General features: G+C 46.9%; 2 protein-coding genes, 1 long non-coding RNA gene and 1 pseudogene across 3 annotated transcripts in view; 2 read left to right on the top strand and 2 right to left on the bottom strand.

Moving 5' to 3' along the window:
• The window catches only part of CMTM3 (CKLF like MARVEL transmembrane domain containing 3), a 40,900-nt gene extending 24,603 nt beyond the window's left edge, over positions 1-16,297 (bottom strand). Inside the window, exon 1 of the mRNA XM_063411128.1 lies at positions 15,235-16,297. Coding sequence (XP_063267198.1) covers positions 15,235-15,345 — 111 coding nt within the window. The 5' untranslated portion in view covers positions 15,346-16,297. The remainder of the gene's footprint in view (positions 1-15,234) is intronic.
• LOC134557837 (thymidine kinase 2, mitochondrial-like) lies at positions 17-11,928 on the top strand (annotated as a pseudogene).
• LOC134557855 (uncharacterized) lies at positions 15,523-17,855 on the top strand. Its single transcript, XR_010082211.1, has 2 exons — positions 15,523-15,661; positions 16,291-17,855. It is a non-coding gene; the product is annotated as an uncharacterized LOC134557855 (long non-coding RNA).
• LOC134557840 (chemokine-like factor) lies at positions 16,735-20,285 on the bottom strand. The gene is made up of 4 exons (XM_063411111.1): positions 19,986-20,285; positions 19,752-19,910; positions 18,717-18,812; positions 16,735-17,128 (listed from the first exon to the last, which is right to left on the bottom strand). Exons 1-4 carry the CDS (start codon positions 20,283-20,285, stop codon positions 17,027-17,029), a joined length of 657 nt encoding a protein of 218 aa, XP_063267181.1. The 3' UTR covers positions 16,735-17,026.
• Between the last annotated feature and the right edge of the window lie 14 nt (positions 20,286-20,299).

The raw sequence follows: 20,299 nt of genomic DNA, 5'->3' as shown, positions 1-20,299 counted from the left end.
CGGAAGGGCCGGAGCGGGGCGGAGCCGGGCGGAGCCGGGTCCGGTGCGGGTCCGGGCGGCAGCGGGATGGGCAATGTGGCGGCGGGGCGCGGCCTGGGCCTGGGGCCGGCGGGGCGCGGGCAGCGCCGTCCCCGGCCCCTCAGCGGGCGGGCCCCGCGCCGCTACCGGCCGTAAGTGCGGGGCGGAACCGCGGGGAGGGGACGGGACGGGCCCGGCGACCGCCCCTGAACCCGGCTTCGGGTCAGTGCGAGCCCTCGGGATGCGCTGGAGCGGCTTTGGGGGAGCGGGAGCGGGGTCAGACCCGAGAGCTGGATCAGACCGAGAGCTGGATCAGACCGAGAGCTGGATCAGACCGAGAGAGGGGTCGGACCCGGGAGCGGGGTCGGACCGTGCAGCGGCTTTGAGGGAGCAGGACCGGGTCAGACCCTGGAGCGGCTTTGGGGCAACAGGAGCGAGCGGGGTCAGATTGGAGCTCTGACCGGGGGTGACCGCCGAGCCCGTCCCTGCCTTCCTGCCGTGCTTGGCTGGGTGAAGGGTCTCGTAAGCTCAGCTTGGCTTGGACAGTGTTTTTGCCCTGTTTTGAGGTGTAAGGTGCTTATTTTGGAGCTGCTCTGTAATCCTCGCTCTTACCCGCCGGACCTGTGAGGCCAGTGGGTGCTGCGCCAGCTGGTCTTTCTAAAATTCATTTTTCCTCTACGCAAACCCACTGAGGAGCAGCAGATGTAGCAAAAATGTGGTGAAAGTGTGAGCACTCAGCGTTGGACTTGTAAGCGTCAGGGACAGCGTTCAACTTCAGCTAAATCTGTGTCAGTCGGTGCCACAATGTGTCTGTTACATGACCGAATAATTACCTAGAACCTTGAAGGTTGATAATTTAGAAAATAGTGTCATGTTAAGCCATAGGGAACCTAACAATGTCCTAGAGCATCTCACATTAAGAGGCTCAGTATAACTAAGTTCTTAAGACCACTTTGATTTTAACTGTTGTTTATTTCCATTCTAGATAAGCATCTGATTAAAAAAGATGCTAGAAAGAGAATTGTAAGTATTTGTATTTTGTTCAGAAAGCAAAATAAACAGTGCAGCCTCTTTCATTACAATTCAGTTATAATCTGAGTGTGTGTATTGGCAAGCGTAGGCCGTAGCTGTGTCACTGTAGTGGTGGGTCTGTCACTGGGTCATACTCTTGCAAGGCTATGCTGGTCTAGTTGTGAAAATTGTAATAAAATTGTGAGAGATGTGTGCAAAAGTTGTTAGGAATACAATTGTGAGGGCTTGTGTCAGGACAGGTGGCATTTTGGGTTCAGTGTTGCATGTGTAGCCTTGCCATTGCCTTATATAACTCTCCTGGGCTATAAATTATTTTAAGGCGGTTGAAAAAAATTCTCTTAGCTTATTTTAGTTGTTTAGGTTTCTGAAGATAAAAATGTGAGCCCACTTAAGGTTTAAGCCAGCTATACAATGGATGCTGAAATGACTACTTCAGCTGGCACTTGTTTGAAGCTGGTAGTCAGGTCTCTGAGGTGGGTGGTGGCAGAGTGAGGAGCAGCAGTGACCCACTGGAACCCCCGGGCTCCTGGGAGGGGGGAGGAAGTTGTAAGCAGGGCAGGGGCTGGCTGTGGGGGTAGCAAGGAGGGAAAAAGTGCTGCTCTGGGAGAGTCACAACATCCAAAGAGATCCCCAGTGCCTTCCCATGAAATAATCCGTTCCCAGGGTAGGGAGCTGGCATGTTGGAATGGGCAGGGTGCATTTCTAACACACTGTTCACTGTTCAAAGTGACTCTGTTTTTCACCAGATCTGTATCGAGGGCAACATTGCGAGTGGAAAAACAACATGCCTGGATTATTTTGCACAAACTACCAGCATTGAGGTACTGGATGCACATTTCTTTGTCCTTATTTCCATCACTGAGCAGCTGCTTGTCTTAGATCCACCGTGTCCTTGGGTGTGTGAGGAGGGAGCAGCCAGGGGCTGCTGGGGCACCAACCCAACTTTTTATAGGCAAATTGCAGCAGAGAAATGTAGATCACATGTGGTATGTATGTACAGGATGCCAAAATCCCAGTAAAACCCGTGAATCAGAGTTTGTACCTTTATAAAGTAACAGCAACTTGCAGAGCGTGGGCATGTTTGGACTTGCCTGTTTGCCATTTCACGTCACTGAAATCTTAGATGGGTGTGGTAAAAGCAAAGTAAAGAATTATTATGTAAAAATACCTATGCCATGTAACAGAGATCCCAGTGAATAGATGGCTTTTTTAAAAGAAGGAACATCTGTTAGAACTGGTTCAGGAGACTTTTTAGACTGATCTGGTATTTGATTTTGTGTTGCTTAGAACCAGGTTACGGGAAGGGCAGGCTTGTTGTATTTTAAACAAAATCAAGGACAAACCTTGATTGAACAATTGTTTTTGTACAACAGTTATTAATGCTTTCCCCAACAGACCTGGCAACACATTTTGTAATAATTTTTAGGAGTCCTCCTTGAAATGCTGGGTTGCCAGATATTATTTGGTAATTTTACAGGAATTGTCCTTATGAAGTAATTAACTGTTTATCCAAAGGATAACAGACTTTAATTTGCATACATTTTTAAGTAGCTACTTAAATTCCCTGGCTGATGAGATTCTCCTAGGCCTGACTCTACAGTATTATTGCAGATTTAGACCCTGTTTGAACCAGGCAAGTCTCTTGTGATTTTACCTATTCAGGGTAGACGCTTTTCTGATTCATTTTGTAAAAGATTTGAATACATTCTGTTAGAACACATTGTGGTAGAATGTGGTAGCACTCTGGTCCTCTTCCTTTGCTGGCAAGCGTTACTTTCTGAGAAGTTAATTTGTAAGGGGATGGGCTTGTCACTGAAATGCGAAGTACTCTGCTAAGCTGTTCTTTCCCTTACATCACATTGATTTTGACTCCAAAAAAAAAAATTCTCTCCAGGCGTATGAGGCAGTCTAATCAGCATTTAAAAATGCTAAGAATATGTTAGGTATTGACATTTCTCTATTTTTAGCAGTGTTCATTATTACCTTTTACGTTACAGAATTCAGTACTGTTTTTTTAAGTCTGATGAGTTTCCAATACAAGTCCTGAATACTCTGATTTACTGCTCAAGTATTCCTTAAAAATAGTTGTACACTTGTAGGGTCACATTAAGTATTTTGAATCCAAGATGCATTGAACATGGAGTTATTCTTTTTAACCAGGTTTTGAAGGAACCTTTGACCAAGTGGAGGAATGTTCGAGGTCACAATATACTGGTAAGTGGCAGAAATTGTTTCTGCAGTTACAGTGGCTGTTCTTTTAGCAAGACGTGTAATGGCTTTTTATCAGCCAGCAAAACTGCTCCAAAAGGTGTGATCCAAACATTACACAGCAAAAATTAAAGCTCCACAAAGCAAAAGAGCTTCTACTGTGATTAAGACATGCATATAATAGAAACATGGCATATAAAATGTGCTTTTGGCAAGGACTGGGTGTCCAGTGGGGTGTGAATTAAAGCAATTCCCAGGAAGGTGAGCCCTGAGTGTGGCAGTTCTTTCTAAATGTGCTTATGCCTGTTTCAAAGAAGGGCAGGATGTCACTCAAGGTGAGGGGTGGATCCGGTCAGTTAATGTTGTTTGACTGGAGTTCTTTGAATAACTCTGGTGCCCCCAACATAAGAAGGACATGGAGCTGTTGGAGCGAGTCCAGAGGAGGCCACGGAGGTGCTGAGGGGGCTGGAGCACCTCCCCTGTGGAGCCAGGCTGGGAGAGCTGGGGCTGCTCAGCCTGAGAGGGGAAGCTTGTGTGGAGACCCCAGAGCTCCTTCAGGGTCTGAGGGGCTGCAGGGAAACCAGAGAGGGACAATTCCTCAGGAACTGCAGTGACAGGACAAGGGGAAAAGGGGACAAATTGAAAGAGAAGTAGTTTAGGTTGGATGTATGGAAGAAACTCTTTCCTCTGAGGGCGGGCAGGCCCTGGCACAGGGTGCCCAGAGCAGCTGTGGCTGCCCCTGGATCCCTGGCAGTGCCCAAGGCCAGGTTGGGCACTGGGGCTGGGAGCAGCCTGGGACAGTGGAAGGTGTCCCTGCCATGGCAGAGGGTGACACTGGATGGTCTTTTAAGGTCCATTCCAACCCCTTAACACTGTATGAATCTGTGATCCTGTGGCTGCTGCAGATAAGGAAAATTCAGCTCAGTGAGGCGTTGAGGGCTTCTGTTGACCTTTGGGTGGCCGAGGCTTCTTGGAACTGTTGTCCCGGGGCTGTCCCTGGGTCCCAGCTGCAGTTGCACACCAACCCTGCCGTGGTGCTGGAAGTGGTCCCTGCTGTCAGTGCTGTGCTTGGGGCTCAGCCCTCTGCACAAACCCCGTGGTGGCTGAGGAGGGATCTGCGGTCCGCCCTGTGGACACAGCCCAAGCCATACTTGCCCTGACACGTGTTAAATACCATCAGTGTTAGCACAGGCCCCCTGGAGGAGTAAATTGTCCCTCCTAGGAGTTGCTGATGCCTTTCTGATTGTTAGTAAAGGGTGGGGCACGTGTTGCACGACACCACAGCAGCCTCGGAGCACTGGGAAAGTCTGGTCTTGGCAGGGAGAAAAGGAGAAGGTCAGACCTGTGGGCTGAAGCTGTGCTGCTGGCTTAAAACTTGTCACCTCAGCCAACAGACACTGAATGATGTTTTATTTTGAGTGAGATCCTTTCTCTGCTGTGCAGGATAGATTGTTTCTTGTAAGTTCTGTGTGTGTGTGGAATTGCAGCAGTCAGAAAGTGGAACAGCTACCTGAGAGCTGCTCTGAGGATCCTTTGGGAAGAACAGCTGCCTGTTAACCTTTTCTGAGGCCCAGACCATACTTAGAACTCTGTATGATATCTGGATGCACTGGGTGTACTGAGAGTCTGTCAGTGCACAAAAATAGAGTAGTAGATAGGGGTTTTTTTCATTACTTGGTTCTGACTGTTCTATGTGCAGAGTAACTAATTCCTGCTGACTTCAACCAACCTCCCACTCAGTGTCTGTAGGGACAGGGCCATAATTGTACATTAACTGTCCATTGTGGAGAGCAAATGATCACTTAATTCTAATCAAACCTGATGTCAGCTATTTTAGTGTGCTTCTTAGAGCAACGCTGTTGTAGGGCAAAAGCTTCCTAATAACCCAAACTTCCTGTTGTGCTGTTTGTCCTAACAAGTGTCCATCTGTCCTGCTTCCATCTCTGACCCCAGGGCTTAATGTACCAGGATGCATCGAGGTGGGGAATAACTCTGCAGACCTATGTCCAGCTAACCATGCTGGAGCAGCACACCAGGCCCATGGTAAGGAAACTTCTTCTTTTAATTTTAAGAGTAATTAGATGTGGTTAGGAGTGCGAAATCCTTTAAACCTTGTATTCAAGAGTTAAGGTGCTGTGTGTGTTCATTCTTTGTTCCTGCAGTGAGTAAGGATTTCTGTGGGGCAGACATTGATATGCTCAGCATGTGCTCTGGGGGTAAAACTTCTGCCTCCTGCTTGCTCACAACTTCCCCAAACTGATCCTGCTGTTTGGGCACAACTTCTGGAGCTCGGCTTGCACAAATCTCTTCCTCATTTCATGTCAGTGACTTGTCTGTGATTTCATTATTTTGAATCTTTGGCAAACACCAAGTAACCTTATGTTAGAATTCATAGTAATGCTTTGTGCTGTCTAGAACAAATTTAGCCATTGCTTCTTCTATTTATGCAAAATACTTCCACTACCGTTTTCTATTGCTTTTTCAGGTGGTTTACATCCTTTTTTTCCTTGTATTTGTTCCTTTTTTTTTTAAATTAAATTTCACATCCTGCCTTTTTTATCAAGATTTCTTCATTCTTTTCTCCTTCAAACACCTTTTGTTACATTCTATGCTGTCTTCCATTCCCTGATTACAAGACCTGGTCTTACATGCCATGCTTATATTTTACTGATTGTTCTTATGTTCTGTTTTCTAAGCTTGTGTTAGGGCAGACTTTTAGCAGTGCCAAATATGGAAGTGGCACATATAATCATTAGGGTTTTGGAAGAGGTGTTTTTCCAAGACATAGAAATCCTGTTCTGTTGGAGAGGTTCATTCAGGAATTCCTGAGGATCTCCCTGTATTTCAATTTAAGCTTTTTTTTGTCATTTGAGCCTTGCTGGAGCTATTTTTGCTTTGTTAATGTGCAGAAACCTGGGTGAGAAGTTGCTCTGCCAGGCCCAAGAGTGTCAGAGGATCTCCCTGCTCCCCCATGAAGTAGTGGTGGAACACATGAAGTGCTGGCTGAGGCCAGGGCTCTGTCAGCTGCAGTTACTTATTTTTAAAGTCCTGTTTCCTTGCTTGAATGTCTGATGTCAGCCCTGTGCTGTCACCCAGCAATGCATGAGATGGAGCAGCTATTTGGGGAGCAACAGTTCCCATTATCCTGCAGATCCTAAGTGGGTTGCTGCTGTTTTGTACCCTGAGTTGGCTCCCACTTAGCTTTGAGCTGGTGTCTGAATAACAAATTAGAGTAAGATCAGGAGTCCTTGTTTGTTTTGGGGTTCCCACCCTCCAAGGAAGTTTGTTTCTCACTAGATTCTGAAAATTGTGTTTCCTATGTGCCACATGAGTCTGCAGAGAAGCAAGCATGAAAATGTACAGGGTGAAGTTCTGTGTTGCAGATTTCCCCCATAAGGATGATGGAGCGGTCGATTCACAGTGCAAAACACGTTTTTGTGGAAAACTTGTATCGAAGGTATGGGATGTGGCTTTCTACTTTATTTTCTTGGATTAATTATTTAAAATGTATATCTAATCAAATGATAATTCCTTTGGTAGTGTGCATTTTAAGGGGCCTGTGCAATCTGCCAGTTCTGTGTTGGAGTGGCAGTGTGTTTGGTATGGGTGGTGCTGCCCACTTCCTGTAGGACTCTGGAAAACCTTTTTCAGCACTGCTCCTGAGTATTTAGAACTCAGTGTTGTTTAGACACCATCTATTGAAGTGATCTGCTCTCCAGCTGAATACCCGAATCTTGCTTGACTCAAACACACGCTGAACAGGTAAAAAACCACAAGGATATAAAGAATAAGGCTGCAGGAGGGAGAGAACTGGGCTGCGTTAGCCAGCCTGGCACCCTGGATTGGCATTTCTTGCAAGCAGGGACTCAAGTCCTATGCCCTTGCACAGAATCAGGATTGACAGGATTAAAAAAGACTGCGGGCCTTGGTAGGCTGTGAGTAAAGCAAGAGCAATTACCTGCCCTAGGTATAACTCACCCACCCCAAACTAACTGCGGTAGTGCAGGAATCAGGGTTTTGTTTGGTTGTTTGGGATGCTGACCTTATGCCAGCAGTGTCTGCGACAGATGGGTTTTAGTGGGTTTTTCAGTGGCCCGGAGGGACAAACCCGGTTTGTGCCACAAGGTGTCACCCACGCTGCACGAGTGTCATCCCTCTCTGCCGCGGGACCGCCTTTGGCACTGGGGAGAGACTCACATCGGGCAGACAGGGGAGGGAAAAGGCACTTCGGACTAATCACAGAGAACTGGGAGGGGAAAACCAAAGGCGGGAAGGGTGATGGACACTTAACTGTAAGGTCTAAAAATATCCCCTTGTGAGGGAGAAGGAGAGAACAAAGGAATATTAATTAGGGGGGGGTAGGAGTACATAGAACTGAATTGTACAAAGAATACAAAGAACCAAGCTTTACATACAACATCAAAGATAAAAGGAACATGCACCACCACACTAGAAGGCAAATGATAGTACCAACAGCAAGCCAAAAGAAAAAGATGTGTTTTAAAAGGATTATAAATAAAACAAGGAATGCTTGAGGAATGTATGAAAGTAGCTAGTTTGTGACACATTAAAAAATGAGTCAATCTGGCTGTGTTAGGTATGTTTTAAATGTGTGCACACGAGTGTGCAGGGTGTGCCGTAGGTGAGCTCTGCAGTTCAGTGTCCCTCTGAATCCATCACTAGTTATGATAGAAAACTTGCTCAGCTCGTGTTGGGCTTAGGCAGTAAAAACGTGACTTGGTAGGAGTCAAATGTGAGCAAACTTTGGAAATTTAAACATCATTTTGTGCCTTTTATATTCCCTGTATCTTTATGGACCTTGAGCCAGAGTCCTCCCAGGGAAAGCAGAGGTGTGTTGTCTGCAGGGCAGGTCAGTGCAGTATTGACTTGGAGGTATCTGTCTTTTAGGGTAAGAACAGTGGAGCTTTTTCTTATTTCCAGTTGCTTTTAACTTTCCTGTTTCCCCGTGTGTCCTGGAGAAAAGTAGCACAATGAGAGTCTGGCTGATGTAGATCCCTGCTACCCAGAACTGATGTGTTGGAAGAGCAGCAGTGACCAGTGTTACCCCATTTCTGGATGGCAGATCAAGAGGGGAGGTGGTGCAAACAGGGGTTTTGCTTTTTTCCATATTTAGGGAAATGGCTTTATTACTTTTGCTCAGTTTTGCAAATGACCAAAGCAAGCTGTCAGGGGACTGGTTTAGAAATCTGTGGAATATTTTTCTTCGGTCCTATTTCAAATGGCATAACTAGTCTTAATTACTCAGCTGGAGAGCACAGGAGCCTCCCAACTCCATCTTTTTTACAATTTTTATGTTGCAGAAGCATTTAGGAAAGAGTATGGAGTATGTGTTACTGTCACCAGTTTTGAAGAGAGGATACTGTAAAATTAGTAATATTTGACAATCAGAATATGGTATTAAGTGAAAATCGATTCACTAATAAAAACATAGTATGCGATTCTTAACGTGTCCTCAGTAACTCCCTTTTACTTGAGTTGCCTGATACTTTATTATTGTTGCGGAGATAACTTTGGGGTCTTTGTCTCCAACATTCTGTGCTCCGAGTTCAGAGTTCTAGTTAAGCATATTGGATATTTCACTACTCTTTCCACAAATATTTCTTACAGTGGGAGTAAATTTATCTACACATTGACATTATATTTTTTGCTGCATTTCACTGTGGCTTCTGTAAGGAATTATTGGTGCTGCTCAGTAAATCCAGCCCTTCTGGTGACAGGCCCTGGGATAGATTTGAACTGATACTGATACAGAGAACCTGAGCAATAAATATCGTTGAGTACTTGAAAAAAAAAAAAAAAGAGAGAGAGAGAAAAGATTTGGTCTTTCTATGTTATGAACAATGGTTTGTGTGGCCTTCAATTTGGGTGGGCATAATGCTGGCCTTTTCATAAATGATGAGTAAATGGGGAGGGATTCTGGTCTGGTGAGCAAAATGAGAGTTTGGAGTTGATCTCTGCATGATGCTAAGTGAGTGATTTGTGCCTCTTGTGTTTGTTCAGGGGAAAAATGCCAGAGGTGGATTATGCTGTCCTGAGTGAATGGTTTGACTGGATCCAGAACAACATCGATGTTTCAGTGGATTTGATAGGTAACATCTTGGTGGCTCTGGAGGGCTGTGTTTGTGGGTGGGTTTCCCTTCTGGGAGAAGCAATACTTCTTGTTTCTTGGCTCATAGATAATCACATTATTCAGTATAAAAGTGGACACCATCAGACAGCTTGGGTTTGTGGGTGGTTCCTGGGTTGACTCACAGCAGTGCCAAAGGGGAGGTCTAGTGGTGGTACCCAAGCCAGGATCCTTCCCTTCTGTAGTTTGTGAAGTGAGTTACTTCTTTGCTTTTAAAGAACTACTTCTTTGCTTTTAAATAACTATTAAATTTTTTATTCCGGCAGTTTATTTGCAGACATCTCCTAAAGTTTGTTATGAGAGGCTATAGACACGATGCAGGGAAGAGGAAAAAGTCATTCCTCTGGTAAGGAGTTCCTCTGATATATGTGCTTATAATGAGCTTTGAAAATGGAATGATTCCAGTCTAAATACTAAAATTGTATCCTGAGTATACTGCCAAAATGTGGTGCAGCTGTTTCTACTGCAAAGTAAACCCTGAGTATTGAATTTTGATTTATTTAAAAAATAATGATCTGTCATGCACGCTGACTCTCCCAGGTGTTCTGTTGTAGTAGTCAGTGCACTGTAGCTGACTTGAGGTGCAGTATTAATCCTCTGGTAATCTTCTCTAAGATGTGAAAGTCAATTGCCTTTGTACCATTGAATGGCACAAAAGCACCAGGTGAAGCACGGATAGCTGGGCTTGCAGGTGCTGAGATTTCCTGGGCACTTTGTAGTCTGCTCCCTCCAGGATGTTTGTGCATGAAAAGTGTCTCTTGCTGTGGCTGAAAAGAAGCAACTCCATGAGAATTGTGAGCTTGGGAATCTGCTTTGAAACAAATGGTGGTGATGGAACAGTGACTTTCTGTGCCAGTTTACAGCACGGCCCTTCATGCCACAAGGCTTCTAAAAAAGCCTGAGCAGACATAAATGCAGTTCCCTCTGCAGCTCTGGGTGGGTGGCTCAGGAGGAGCAATTGTCAGTAGAAGATCTGTGCAAAGAGCTAAATTTTGGGCCCAGTGAAATTTTGCCTGCCTTGAGAATAAATCCCCTGTGATGGATTTGAAGAGCTTTTGTGTTATTTTGCAGCTCTGCTGAAGAGGAGGGGAGCAGTTCTGAAAGTGAAGTGGTCCCCATGAAGCAAAAAACCAATTGGTGGCAGGCAGAAGAGCTTTTAGAGGAAACTGAGTTACCAGAAAGTGAACTGGGAATTTCAGGGAAATGTATTGACACAGAAAGTGCCCCCCATACATATTCTTAGCAGCCTTGCCCTTTTTGTCCTTACCTTGTAGTATTTTCCTCTGTAAAAATCTTGAACCACATTTTACCTGTGGGAGAGCATCATGGTTGCTTGATCTTAAAAGGAGCTGAGAGCCCTGTGCTTCTGTGAGCTGTGTCTTTGAGGTCTTCCTGGAGTTAAACTTTATACTGGGAATTAACATTTCTCAAAAACCTTCTGATGCTTTTTATTTTTTTGTTAGCGGAAGATATGTGTTGCAGGCTTTTATATGTGTCTCTTAACTGCTTCCCAAATGGATAAGGATTGCAATGTGTGTGTCATCCCTGGGCATTTGTGTTATTCCAGTGCCTCTTTTCTAGGAATATTTAGAGGCTATTCACGAGCTCTATGAAGAGTGGCTCATTAAACGTGCACTGTTTGAAGTTTCCTGCCCAGTACTTGTGAGTATTATTTTAATGATAACCAATTAGGCATGTGGGGGATTGTGCTTTCTGAAATAACAGGAGTGTTGTTCAGTGGTAAAAGTAAATAAATCTGCTTTTCTGTTTCTTTTCCTTTGGAGAAGGACAGCCTCAGACAAATGTGACAGCTGTTGGTGTAGAGCATAAAAGTGGGGTCTGCCATCTCTGCAGTGGAATTTGAGGGGCTGTTCACTGGGATGGCTTGCAGGATCAGCTGTGTAGCTTTCAGGGAATGCCAAATTCCCAGCAGAAAGCAGCTTGGGCAGATCTGTTGGAGTATCCCGGCTTGGCTGCACTGGTAGTCCTGTTCTGTACTGTTCTGCTCAAGAGAAACCAAGTTCTGTGATGTCAGTTATTTCCAGTGTTTCCATCTTCTTTCCAAGGTCATTGGAGCTGACCATGACGTGCAGAAAATGATTGAGAAGTACGAAGAAAACCGGGACCAAATACTGAACCCACCGAACAGACAACACCATTTATAAAGCCCGTGGCTGTTGTATCAGAAATCATCTACTGAAGTCTGAGTTAGTATTTTTAGTATTTAAATATAATGGCTATTGTTTTTGCACTATGCTTTGTAGAATGCTATGGACTTACAGCTCTGAAATGATCAGATGCCAATCAGGAACAGAACATGAGCCAGTTCTCTTTGTGTTTTTAGGTTTTCCATCAGTTTTACTGTGTCAGTTTTGTTCAGCTGAATTACGGCTGTTTCCCTCATTTCCCACTTTGCTGCTGCTTCCCAGAAGTAACTTTAATGTCTTCTTTTTTTCCCCTAAAGACAACTGTTTCTGTAATTTGAAATAAAGGGTTTATTACAATGGCCTCTGAGGAGGGTACCTGAGGTTTCTCTGAGTGGAGTGAACGGGGTACCCAGCCCCGAGTGGCCGCTGTGTGCAGGGGGAGGTTGGTTTGACGGAGCTGCCAGCCCGGCCCTGGAGCCCAGCAGATCACCCTGAGTGTGAGCACACGGCATGGGCGGGACAACCCCAGGACAGCCACGGGATCAGCCCCAGCCAGGCTGGGTTAGGAGGGGCAGGTCCTCCCTGGAATTCACAGAGCCTTTGGGCCCCTCTCCCCTGGCATCTCCTGGAGAAGCTGCAGCCCCAGCTTGGCCAGGGCTGTCCTTGGCTGGGATGGGAGCTGGCTGAGGGCCGGGCCCAGAATGGTGGGAATGGGATCCCCCTGGTGGGAATGGGGTCCCTTGCTGGGACCAGGGCTGCTCCACACCTCTACTGACGGTGTGGAGGAGGGCACTGAGTTTACCCCCGGCTAACTGGGGTGATACCCACTGCCTGGAATGGGATCTGGAGGGCGGGAAGGCCCTGCTGAGGCCCCTGGCCAGGCTGGGTGATGTGCCAAGGCCACTGCCACGAGGTCCAGCGGGGTCAAGGGCCAGGTCCTGCACTTCAGCCACAATGACCCCCTGCAGCTGCAGGGGGATGTCTGGACGTGACACTCAGTGCTCTGGGTGGGTGACAGAGTGGTTGGTTACAGGCTGGACTCAATGACCTCTGAGGTATTTTCCAGCCTCAGTGATTCTGTGATTTTTGAACAATTGAATTGCAGTAAAAAGGAGGGGTGGAGCTCTTTGGGTTCTTTTCTGTTCAAATACAAAAATACCACAAAGTATGGCAGGCAAGGGTAAGAGTAGGTACTGGAAAGATCTCAAAGCAATGAGGCTGGATTGTTGGAATTTTGATGTCCCTGGTCAGGTCAACGTCCACTCTTGGTCCCTTGGGGTGGTACCCACCAAACAAAAGGTTCAGAGGGTTGCAGACATTCCATTTAGCATGGGAACAGCTGTATCCCTCCCCAGGGAAATGCTTCCTCTGTCAGCTGTGACCCTGAGGGCCATGCAGAGCCTTTGGGTGGGGCCTCCCTGGCAGGAGTCAGGGGCATTTGGAGGCCTGGGTGGTGTCAATGCCCCTCTGGCTCTTGCCCACTCGTGCCCCTGTGCTGTGTGGGCACCATGACCTGAGCAGAAAAGTGGCTCCAGGAAGGTGCTGCCCTACCCTCTGCTCCTTGGTTCCCCTTTCCAGGCACATCCTGAGTGGCCATCAGGTGCCTGAGGCACAGCAAGGCATTGACTCCTTCCTGCCCAGGCTTTACACAGTTCATACCAGAAGCAGGATGTTCATTATTTTATTATTGGAGGAAGCAAATGAAGTGCATTGAGTTTTAAAGTAGCTTTGTTAAACAGATCTTACCAGTTTGAAATGGTGTTGTGCTCTAATCCTGTCCACATGAATGCAAGTTCATTGAATTCAGGAAGTTCTTTCTGCTCTGCAGGACATCACAACATAACTTAGTTCTGAAGAGAACTGTGCACTGGTAGTCCCACTGAATTCACTGCAAAACATTTAAAAACCCCTCAAAACACACTTTTTGTAAGTGATTGTAGAAAGGTTGCAAGGGGTTTTTTCAGCTAGCTTTTCACAGAGAGCTTATTTTATTTGTGTTCATGAGATCCCCAGCCCTGCTCTGGCTGAGCTGAGGAGCTGTGAAAATACAGGGTGCATGGGACACTATTACTCTCTTCAAACATTTCTAAAAAATTCTAAAATGAATTGATTTCTTAATTGGTTTGCATTCTTTTACTTCTTTTTTTAAAGAAAAACACAGGTGTTTTTTGGGTTTATATCACTATTAGTTTATTATGACCTGTAAGTACTTGGCAAGTCCGTAGAGAAAACCAGTGGGGGTTTCATTCTTGGACTTGTGAAAGGAAGTGCTGAGTTGCCCTTCGCTTGTGCTTCACCCTCTGGGTGTTGCCTTTAAGGGAATCCTTTCAATGCAGCACTCAGACTGCTCTCACATTGATTTTTGGGGTCATTTTCAGGGAATGATCCCAGAAGTACAGAATGTTTTTCCCCTACTGGTTCTGGTTGGTTTAGCTGGAACAAGCAAGGCTTCGTGAGCACTTTGATCACTTTGTACAGACATTTGTCAGGCACTTAGTGCAGGATGGAAACATTCAGTTATGGGGCTTTGCAACAATATCTGATGGTGCTGCTTTTGGACAGCACTGCGTTTGTAGGGTTGTGGTTTGCCTAAACCGCATTACACTGAGAGAACCACACCCAGTCAGGAACTGCACCTCCTGTCCTGTTACTCCCATCTGGTGAGCTGTTTCTTTTCTAAATCACTGCAACTCAATAATGGTAAGTGCACAGAGAGCATTTCCTAATGAAGCACTAAAGCTTGTGATCCCAGGAATGCCATTCGGCTGCTCTGTTGTAAATCTTTAGAATTTGAGCTTAAAAGTAAGATTTTGTGTGCTAAGTAATTATCTTACTTATTGCAGCTTCTTTGTAGGGGGGATACCAGATATTCTTGACATCTGCTATTAAACTTTCACAACTTTTTCTTCTCTAAGAGTCCAAAAGAACGATTTCTTGGAAATGCTTCTATACAATTGAAGCTCAGTCTCCTGCAGTTTGTTCTTAATTCTAATTTCACTATGGACATACAATTTGCATGGCACAGAAAATGTCAATGGTTTAGTACAGAGAATGTTACAGCCCAAAGGATGCCACTGTTACTTGTCAGGACACAGCCCTGTGAACACTTTTTGTTCCTAACACCCATTTCTCACAATCCACCCAGAGCTGAAGGCAGTCCTGTACCCTGGTGTTACCTTGGGCAAAGTTCTGTTTCTCCTACACTGCTGGAATCAGGAAATGACAGAATTGCAACCATTAGTTGTGCAAAAAGCAAATCTTTATATTTTACTTCCTGAGCTTTTTCTAGTCTAATCCACGTGCACTCCTCTGGATTTCTTCGGTGATGAAAGTCAATCATAAACAATTCAACAAAATTAATTCTGGCTAACTGTACATGAAAGGCATTTTTTAAGCATTCAAAATTGAGCTCCATATTAGTCACTGTGAAGAAAATGAACTCTACTCCAGCCCAAACCAGCACACATCTCAGTGCTACTGAAAAAGCTACTTGAAGCAGTATTAAAGTGTGTTTCCAGGTAACAAGTTGAATCCCAACAGAATCCCAGAATTTTTCGGGCTGGAAGGGACCTCTGTAGTTCACCCAGTCCAAGCCCTGCCCAGGCAGGGTCACCTGGAGCAGGTGACACAGGAGCATGTCCAGGCAGGTTTGGAATGCCCCGGAGAGGGAGACTCCACAGCCGACTCAGAGAGCAGCAGCTGCCCCTTGCGGGAGCGCAGGAACTCGCGTGGGGGGAGCAGCGAGCTCAGCCCGGGCGCTGCTGAAGCGCCCGCGGGCTCGGGGTCCTCCATGGCTGCGGCGGCGGGCGGGGTGGGCTGGGGCTGGGCTGGGCTGGGCTCGCGTTGGGCTCGGCCTGAGCTCCCGCCGGGCTCGGGCTGGGCGCGGGCTCAGGCTCGGGGTGTCTCCGGGTTGATGTTCCCCGAGATTCTCCTCGGGGTGGCCGTTCCCCGAGGTGGTGAAATCTTCCCCCAGGGTTGCTGTTCCCTGGGTATTTCCCTGGGGTTGCTGTTCCCCAAGATAATAAGGTTTTCTGTCTTCTCTTTGCCCTGAGCGTTTCACACCGAAGGCAGAGACGACACTGTGGGTCCAGCAGCTGAAGTTATCAAGGTTGTTTATTTCATATTATCTAACTGTTCTTGTTCGGCTTTGCAAGGCGTCCCCAGCAAAGCAAGACACGCCGTTGGACTGGCGCTGGGCTGCCGCTGGACTGCCCGGATCAGAGAGCCCCGTACCTTATGTACCGTACCCCCGACCCAACCACAGTCCAAGACGTATTTATTGTTTACAGAACATTACCAATACTAACTTGCTACGCTAACATGTCAGTTCTATTCTAAACCAATCTCTAAAGTCCAAATCAGCAAAAGATGGGGGATGAGAACAAGAACAAGGAAACTAGGGGCCACTCCCCAATTCCTCCATCTTGTCCTCTCAGCCCCGTATACTATGAATCCTAATCTCTACATGTATACTCTATAACAAACTACTATCTACTTCTAAATTCTTAGGATCTGTGATTCTTCCTTCATGTGAGCATTCACTTCCATGGATAGGAGCCAGAATCAGAGTCCTTCTGGGCTCTGTGGGAGGCTGGCTGACCCCCTTGTACAGATCCCAGACCCCCCTGTACAGCCCCCTGACTCTCCAGGGCTGTCAGAGGGATCCCCTGGACTCCAACAGGGGTGGGGGGTTGGCCGTGGAATTTTTTTTTAAATTTTTTTTTTTCCTCTCTGAAGGAGGGAAGCGGAAATCGTGACACTGCGGAAACGTGAAAAAAAAGTTTCAGCATCCCCAGCTGTGGGGGACGGCCCCAGCGCTCGCCCCAGCCCCGGGACAATGGAGCTGGGCCGCCACCTCCGCCTGTCCTGTGCTGCTGGAGCGACACCAGGGAGCCGGGGGGCTTCTGTCCCCGCCACTCTGAACACACCAAGCACAGAACCACCGGGCGCCTGGGGCTCCAAGGGGCCGCTGCAGGTAACCCAGGCCAAACCCCGCTCAAGGCTGAAATTTCAGGATTCAAATGCCTCGGCGAATGCTTTAACATGCAATTCACATGGCCCAACAAAATCTTTCCGAAGCATGGTTACTGGATCATTACATTTTTACTTTTCTTTAAAATGTACATTACTTTAATGTACTTTTTTACACTTAGTAAATAAATAAGATTAATGCGCTTAAGCTCGTTTTTATTTTCTTTTTTATTAGAGAAAGACGACAACCATGAAAATAATTTTCGTACAGGTAAAAACACAATTAAGTTTAGAAAAACATGACAATTCTCTCTGAAGCTTTAACTGGTGAAATTGCAACGCTGAAACTGCATTTGGGAAAGTATGAAAACTTATGAATGGTACTTGCAGAAACATCAGTGCACAGGAAATTCAAAATCGAGTATGTGAAAATACTTTACTGTCTTTAAAAGACAGTGGGGAAACGGGATGGAGAACTCATTCTTTCACTAACACATCAATCTTAACTGGCAGCACTCCTTTCTCTTGCTTTCTCAAGGCTAATCTTCTCCGAAAGAAGAAATATGTCAACAAGGCAGAGAGCAAGCAATATAAGACTCAACACCTATAAAAATTATCATAAAATTAGTTCCCCCAATAAATCTTGAGCTTTTACTGTAGTGACTCATCAAGGTAGCAGTAAATACATCTTCCTAACTTTGTTCTGGGCTTGAAAACGTGTGTGATTTGAGACAGCTGATAAATCAAATAACACCCATATTTACATCCCATCAGCCTTTCAGAGAGCCTGCTCTGTTTGATGTTTGTGTCAGGCCTTGGAGATAGTGTGGTGCTCTCCTTGAAAGCTAAGCTAATGCTGCATTATGCCAGACAATGCTTTTATCCTTAATGAAATCCCCTCTGTCCCTTTAAGGATTGCTTATTAATGGGACTGGCCCTGAAAAAAGTCAAGGGGAAAAGTCAGTATTTGTGGAAACAAGCCCAGCAGGAAAATGCTCTTCTCCTCTGAAAGGGAAACATTCTCCAAACTGAATAAAATGCACTAAACTACTCAGAAAATAGACAACCTCAGGCAGGTAACTGGAAAAATGTGTTTGCAGAAGAGCCACTGAGTTAACTCACTCAGTTCCTGCCCTTCAGCCCCACCCCACATGCACACAGGGTTTTTTTCTGAAAGCACTGAATTATCTGATCAGGGGAGTTATTTTCAGGAGAGCTCTTGGGAGAGGACAGCTCAAGGCAGTTTGTGCCTCAGGAGAACTGGCTGGGGGTGATTCTGTCCCTCCCAGCACTGGAGATGTCCCATGTTCCACCCAAACTTGTGTTCCCAGCTACCTGCTCAGTCTCCTGCTCCCACCTTTAATTTCTGTGAACTTCACAACTGAGAATATAAATTCTATTCCAGCACAGTCAATCTATCACAAAGTCTCCTTTTTAGGATGCTGTTGCCAATGAAGCCATCAACTTTCCCCCCCACCATCTCCTAAGCTCAGTTTGAAAGACCTCTGTTGTAGGTTTGAGGTTTCTTTTGGTTTCTTGTCACATTTCAGCTTGTACTGTATCTTGTACTTCTAGAGACTTTTAAAACTGAGGGGTTTTCTTCCCCTCCTAGCTGTTTATTAAGGTTAATTACATTAGTTGCCATTTGAATTAAAAATATCAGTTACACAAACTATTAATTTGGTTAAATCTTAAGAAGATGAATTCTTACAATCACAGTATGAACAAAACCCCTTTTCAACTGACGTAATTCCTCAGTTTGTGTCAGAAACAAGAATGCACATGCCAGGAGGGAAGTACCAGCGTGTCTGTTAAAAAGCTTCAACTCTTTTTAGCAGGACTGTTGTAATTTTTTCTCAAATAGCCAAACTGGATAGTTCTAAAAGAGCTAGGGATTCCCCCACCTGGGATTTCAAGCTATGGGAGCAAATGTAGATTACTTAAAAACACTAGAAATTCTGAATGTTTCAGTACTTCTCTGCAGCAATTCCTAATTCTTGTCATCTTTAAATTAATAGTCATGGGAGGATTATTTTCTTTTTGTGAGATACACTTGAATGTACCTTGTTTGCTACTGCTGAATGTTCTTCCAAGACAGTTGTTTGCATGGTCCTTCCACAATGTCAGTGTACCAAGAGGTTCAAATCACTGCACTTTAAGAACTGAAATTCGTTAACAAGGTTCCTACTTACTCCTCCATCCATTATCCACTTGTTGGTCTTGATTTTTACTGCAGTCAAGCCCACAGGGATGAGAAACATCACTGACGTCCCCGACATGAAAATATCCTGAAACAGGTAGTGGAAGCAAAATATTTATTTGGAAATACAGGCCTGAAGGAGAACGTGGAGAGCTCCCAACAGAGAAGGCATGGTGAAAAATGGCTGGATTGCCATGAAAACAGAGTTACAGCAGTATCTGTGCGAGAGGACAGTGAGACACTGACACCCAGTGGTTTGATGGTAAAAAGAGTGTTTATAGTAAAACTTGCTCATTTTACATTTCTTCTGTTGTTTTTGCCTGATATTTTGCAACTTGGCTACACCTGATGGACCAAAGCAGCAAATACATGTACAAAAGGGAGGTAGGAGCAGAACTCGTGGGTATTTGGGTGAAAGTGTGTGACTAGTTGGTGGTGTGAAGGTGTTACACAACAAAGGCAAAGAGGCAAACAGTGCCTGTGCCGGGAGGGCTGTTACCGGATCCAGCAGCCATCCAGAACTGATGGAACAGAACGCTCCGTTAGGAAAACCTGCCTCAACCTCCACAGAACACGAGGGCTTGTCTTACCTGTACAGAAACAATCACTGGGCTGGCTGACAAAGTCCCCTGGGACAGGAGATCCCTCCTGTTCACTGCCCTGCTGGCACTCACAGCCAGCAGCTGCAACAGCCAGGGGACACTGGTAGCCACAGCCAGGGACATTGGTACCCACAGCCAGGGGACACTGGTAGCCACAGCCAGGGACATTGGTACCCACAGCCAGGGGACACTGGTACCCACAGCCAGGGGACATTGGTACCCGCAGCCAGGGGACATTGGTACCCGCAGCCAGGGGACATTGGTACCACCAGCCAGGGGACATTAGTACCCGCAGCCAGGGGACAGCCGTACCCACAGCTATGGAACATTGGTACTCACGGCCCGAGTCCATCAATGCTCACGGCCAGGGGACATCGGTACTCACATCCAGAGCACCCCGGTACTCGGAGCCCACGGGTACTCACAGCTAGCGGCCAGGGGAGCCACCGCATCCGCGCGTCGAGCCTCAGCAGGTAGAGCAGCAGAAAGAAGACGATGATCACCGTGTCCAGGCCGGCATACGCCGCGTAGAACAGCTGCTCGCCCGCGGTCAGGAAGCGTATGAAGGCGGCCAGCGCCACCATCTGCGGGACAGGAGGGGACGGGGTCAGCGCCGGCCCGGGCCATGCCGCGGGCCCCGGGGCCGCCCCAGGCCGTACCGTGCGGGCGATCTTCACCGCGCACCACGCCGAGCGGGGGAAGGCCCGGTCCAGCGGCAGCCGCGTCGGGCCGGCAGCGCTGCCGGGGCGGTGCCCGGCGGGACTGGCACCCCGGGACGGCCCCTCCAGCCGGCCGGCAGCGCTGCCGGGGCGGTGCCCGGCGGGACTGGCACCCCGGGACGGCCCCTCCAGCCGGCCGGCAGCGCTGCCGGGGCGGTGCCCGGCAGGACTGGCACCCCGGGACGGCCCCTCCAGCCGGGGAGATCCCGGAGCCGATCCCGCAGGTGATCCCGGTGCCATCGCCAGCGCTGAAC

This window comes from Prinia subflava, chromosome 13 (genome assembly GCF_021018805.1).
Source record: "Prinia subflava isolate CZ2003 ecotype Zambia chromosome 13, Cam_Psub_1.2, whole genome shotgun sequence".
Lineage (NCBI taxonomy): Eukaryota > Metazoa > Chordata > Aves > Passeriformes > Cisticolidae > Prinia > Prinia subflava.
The sequence above is the reverse complement of the archived record's forward strand: the minus strand, read 5'-3'. Positions and strand labels throughout refer to the sequence as shown.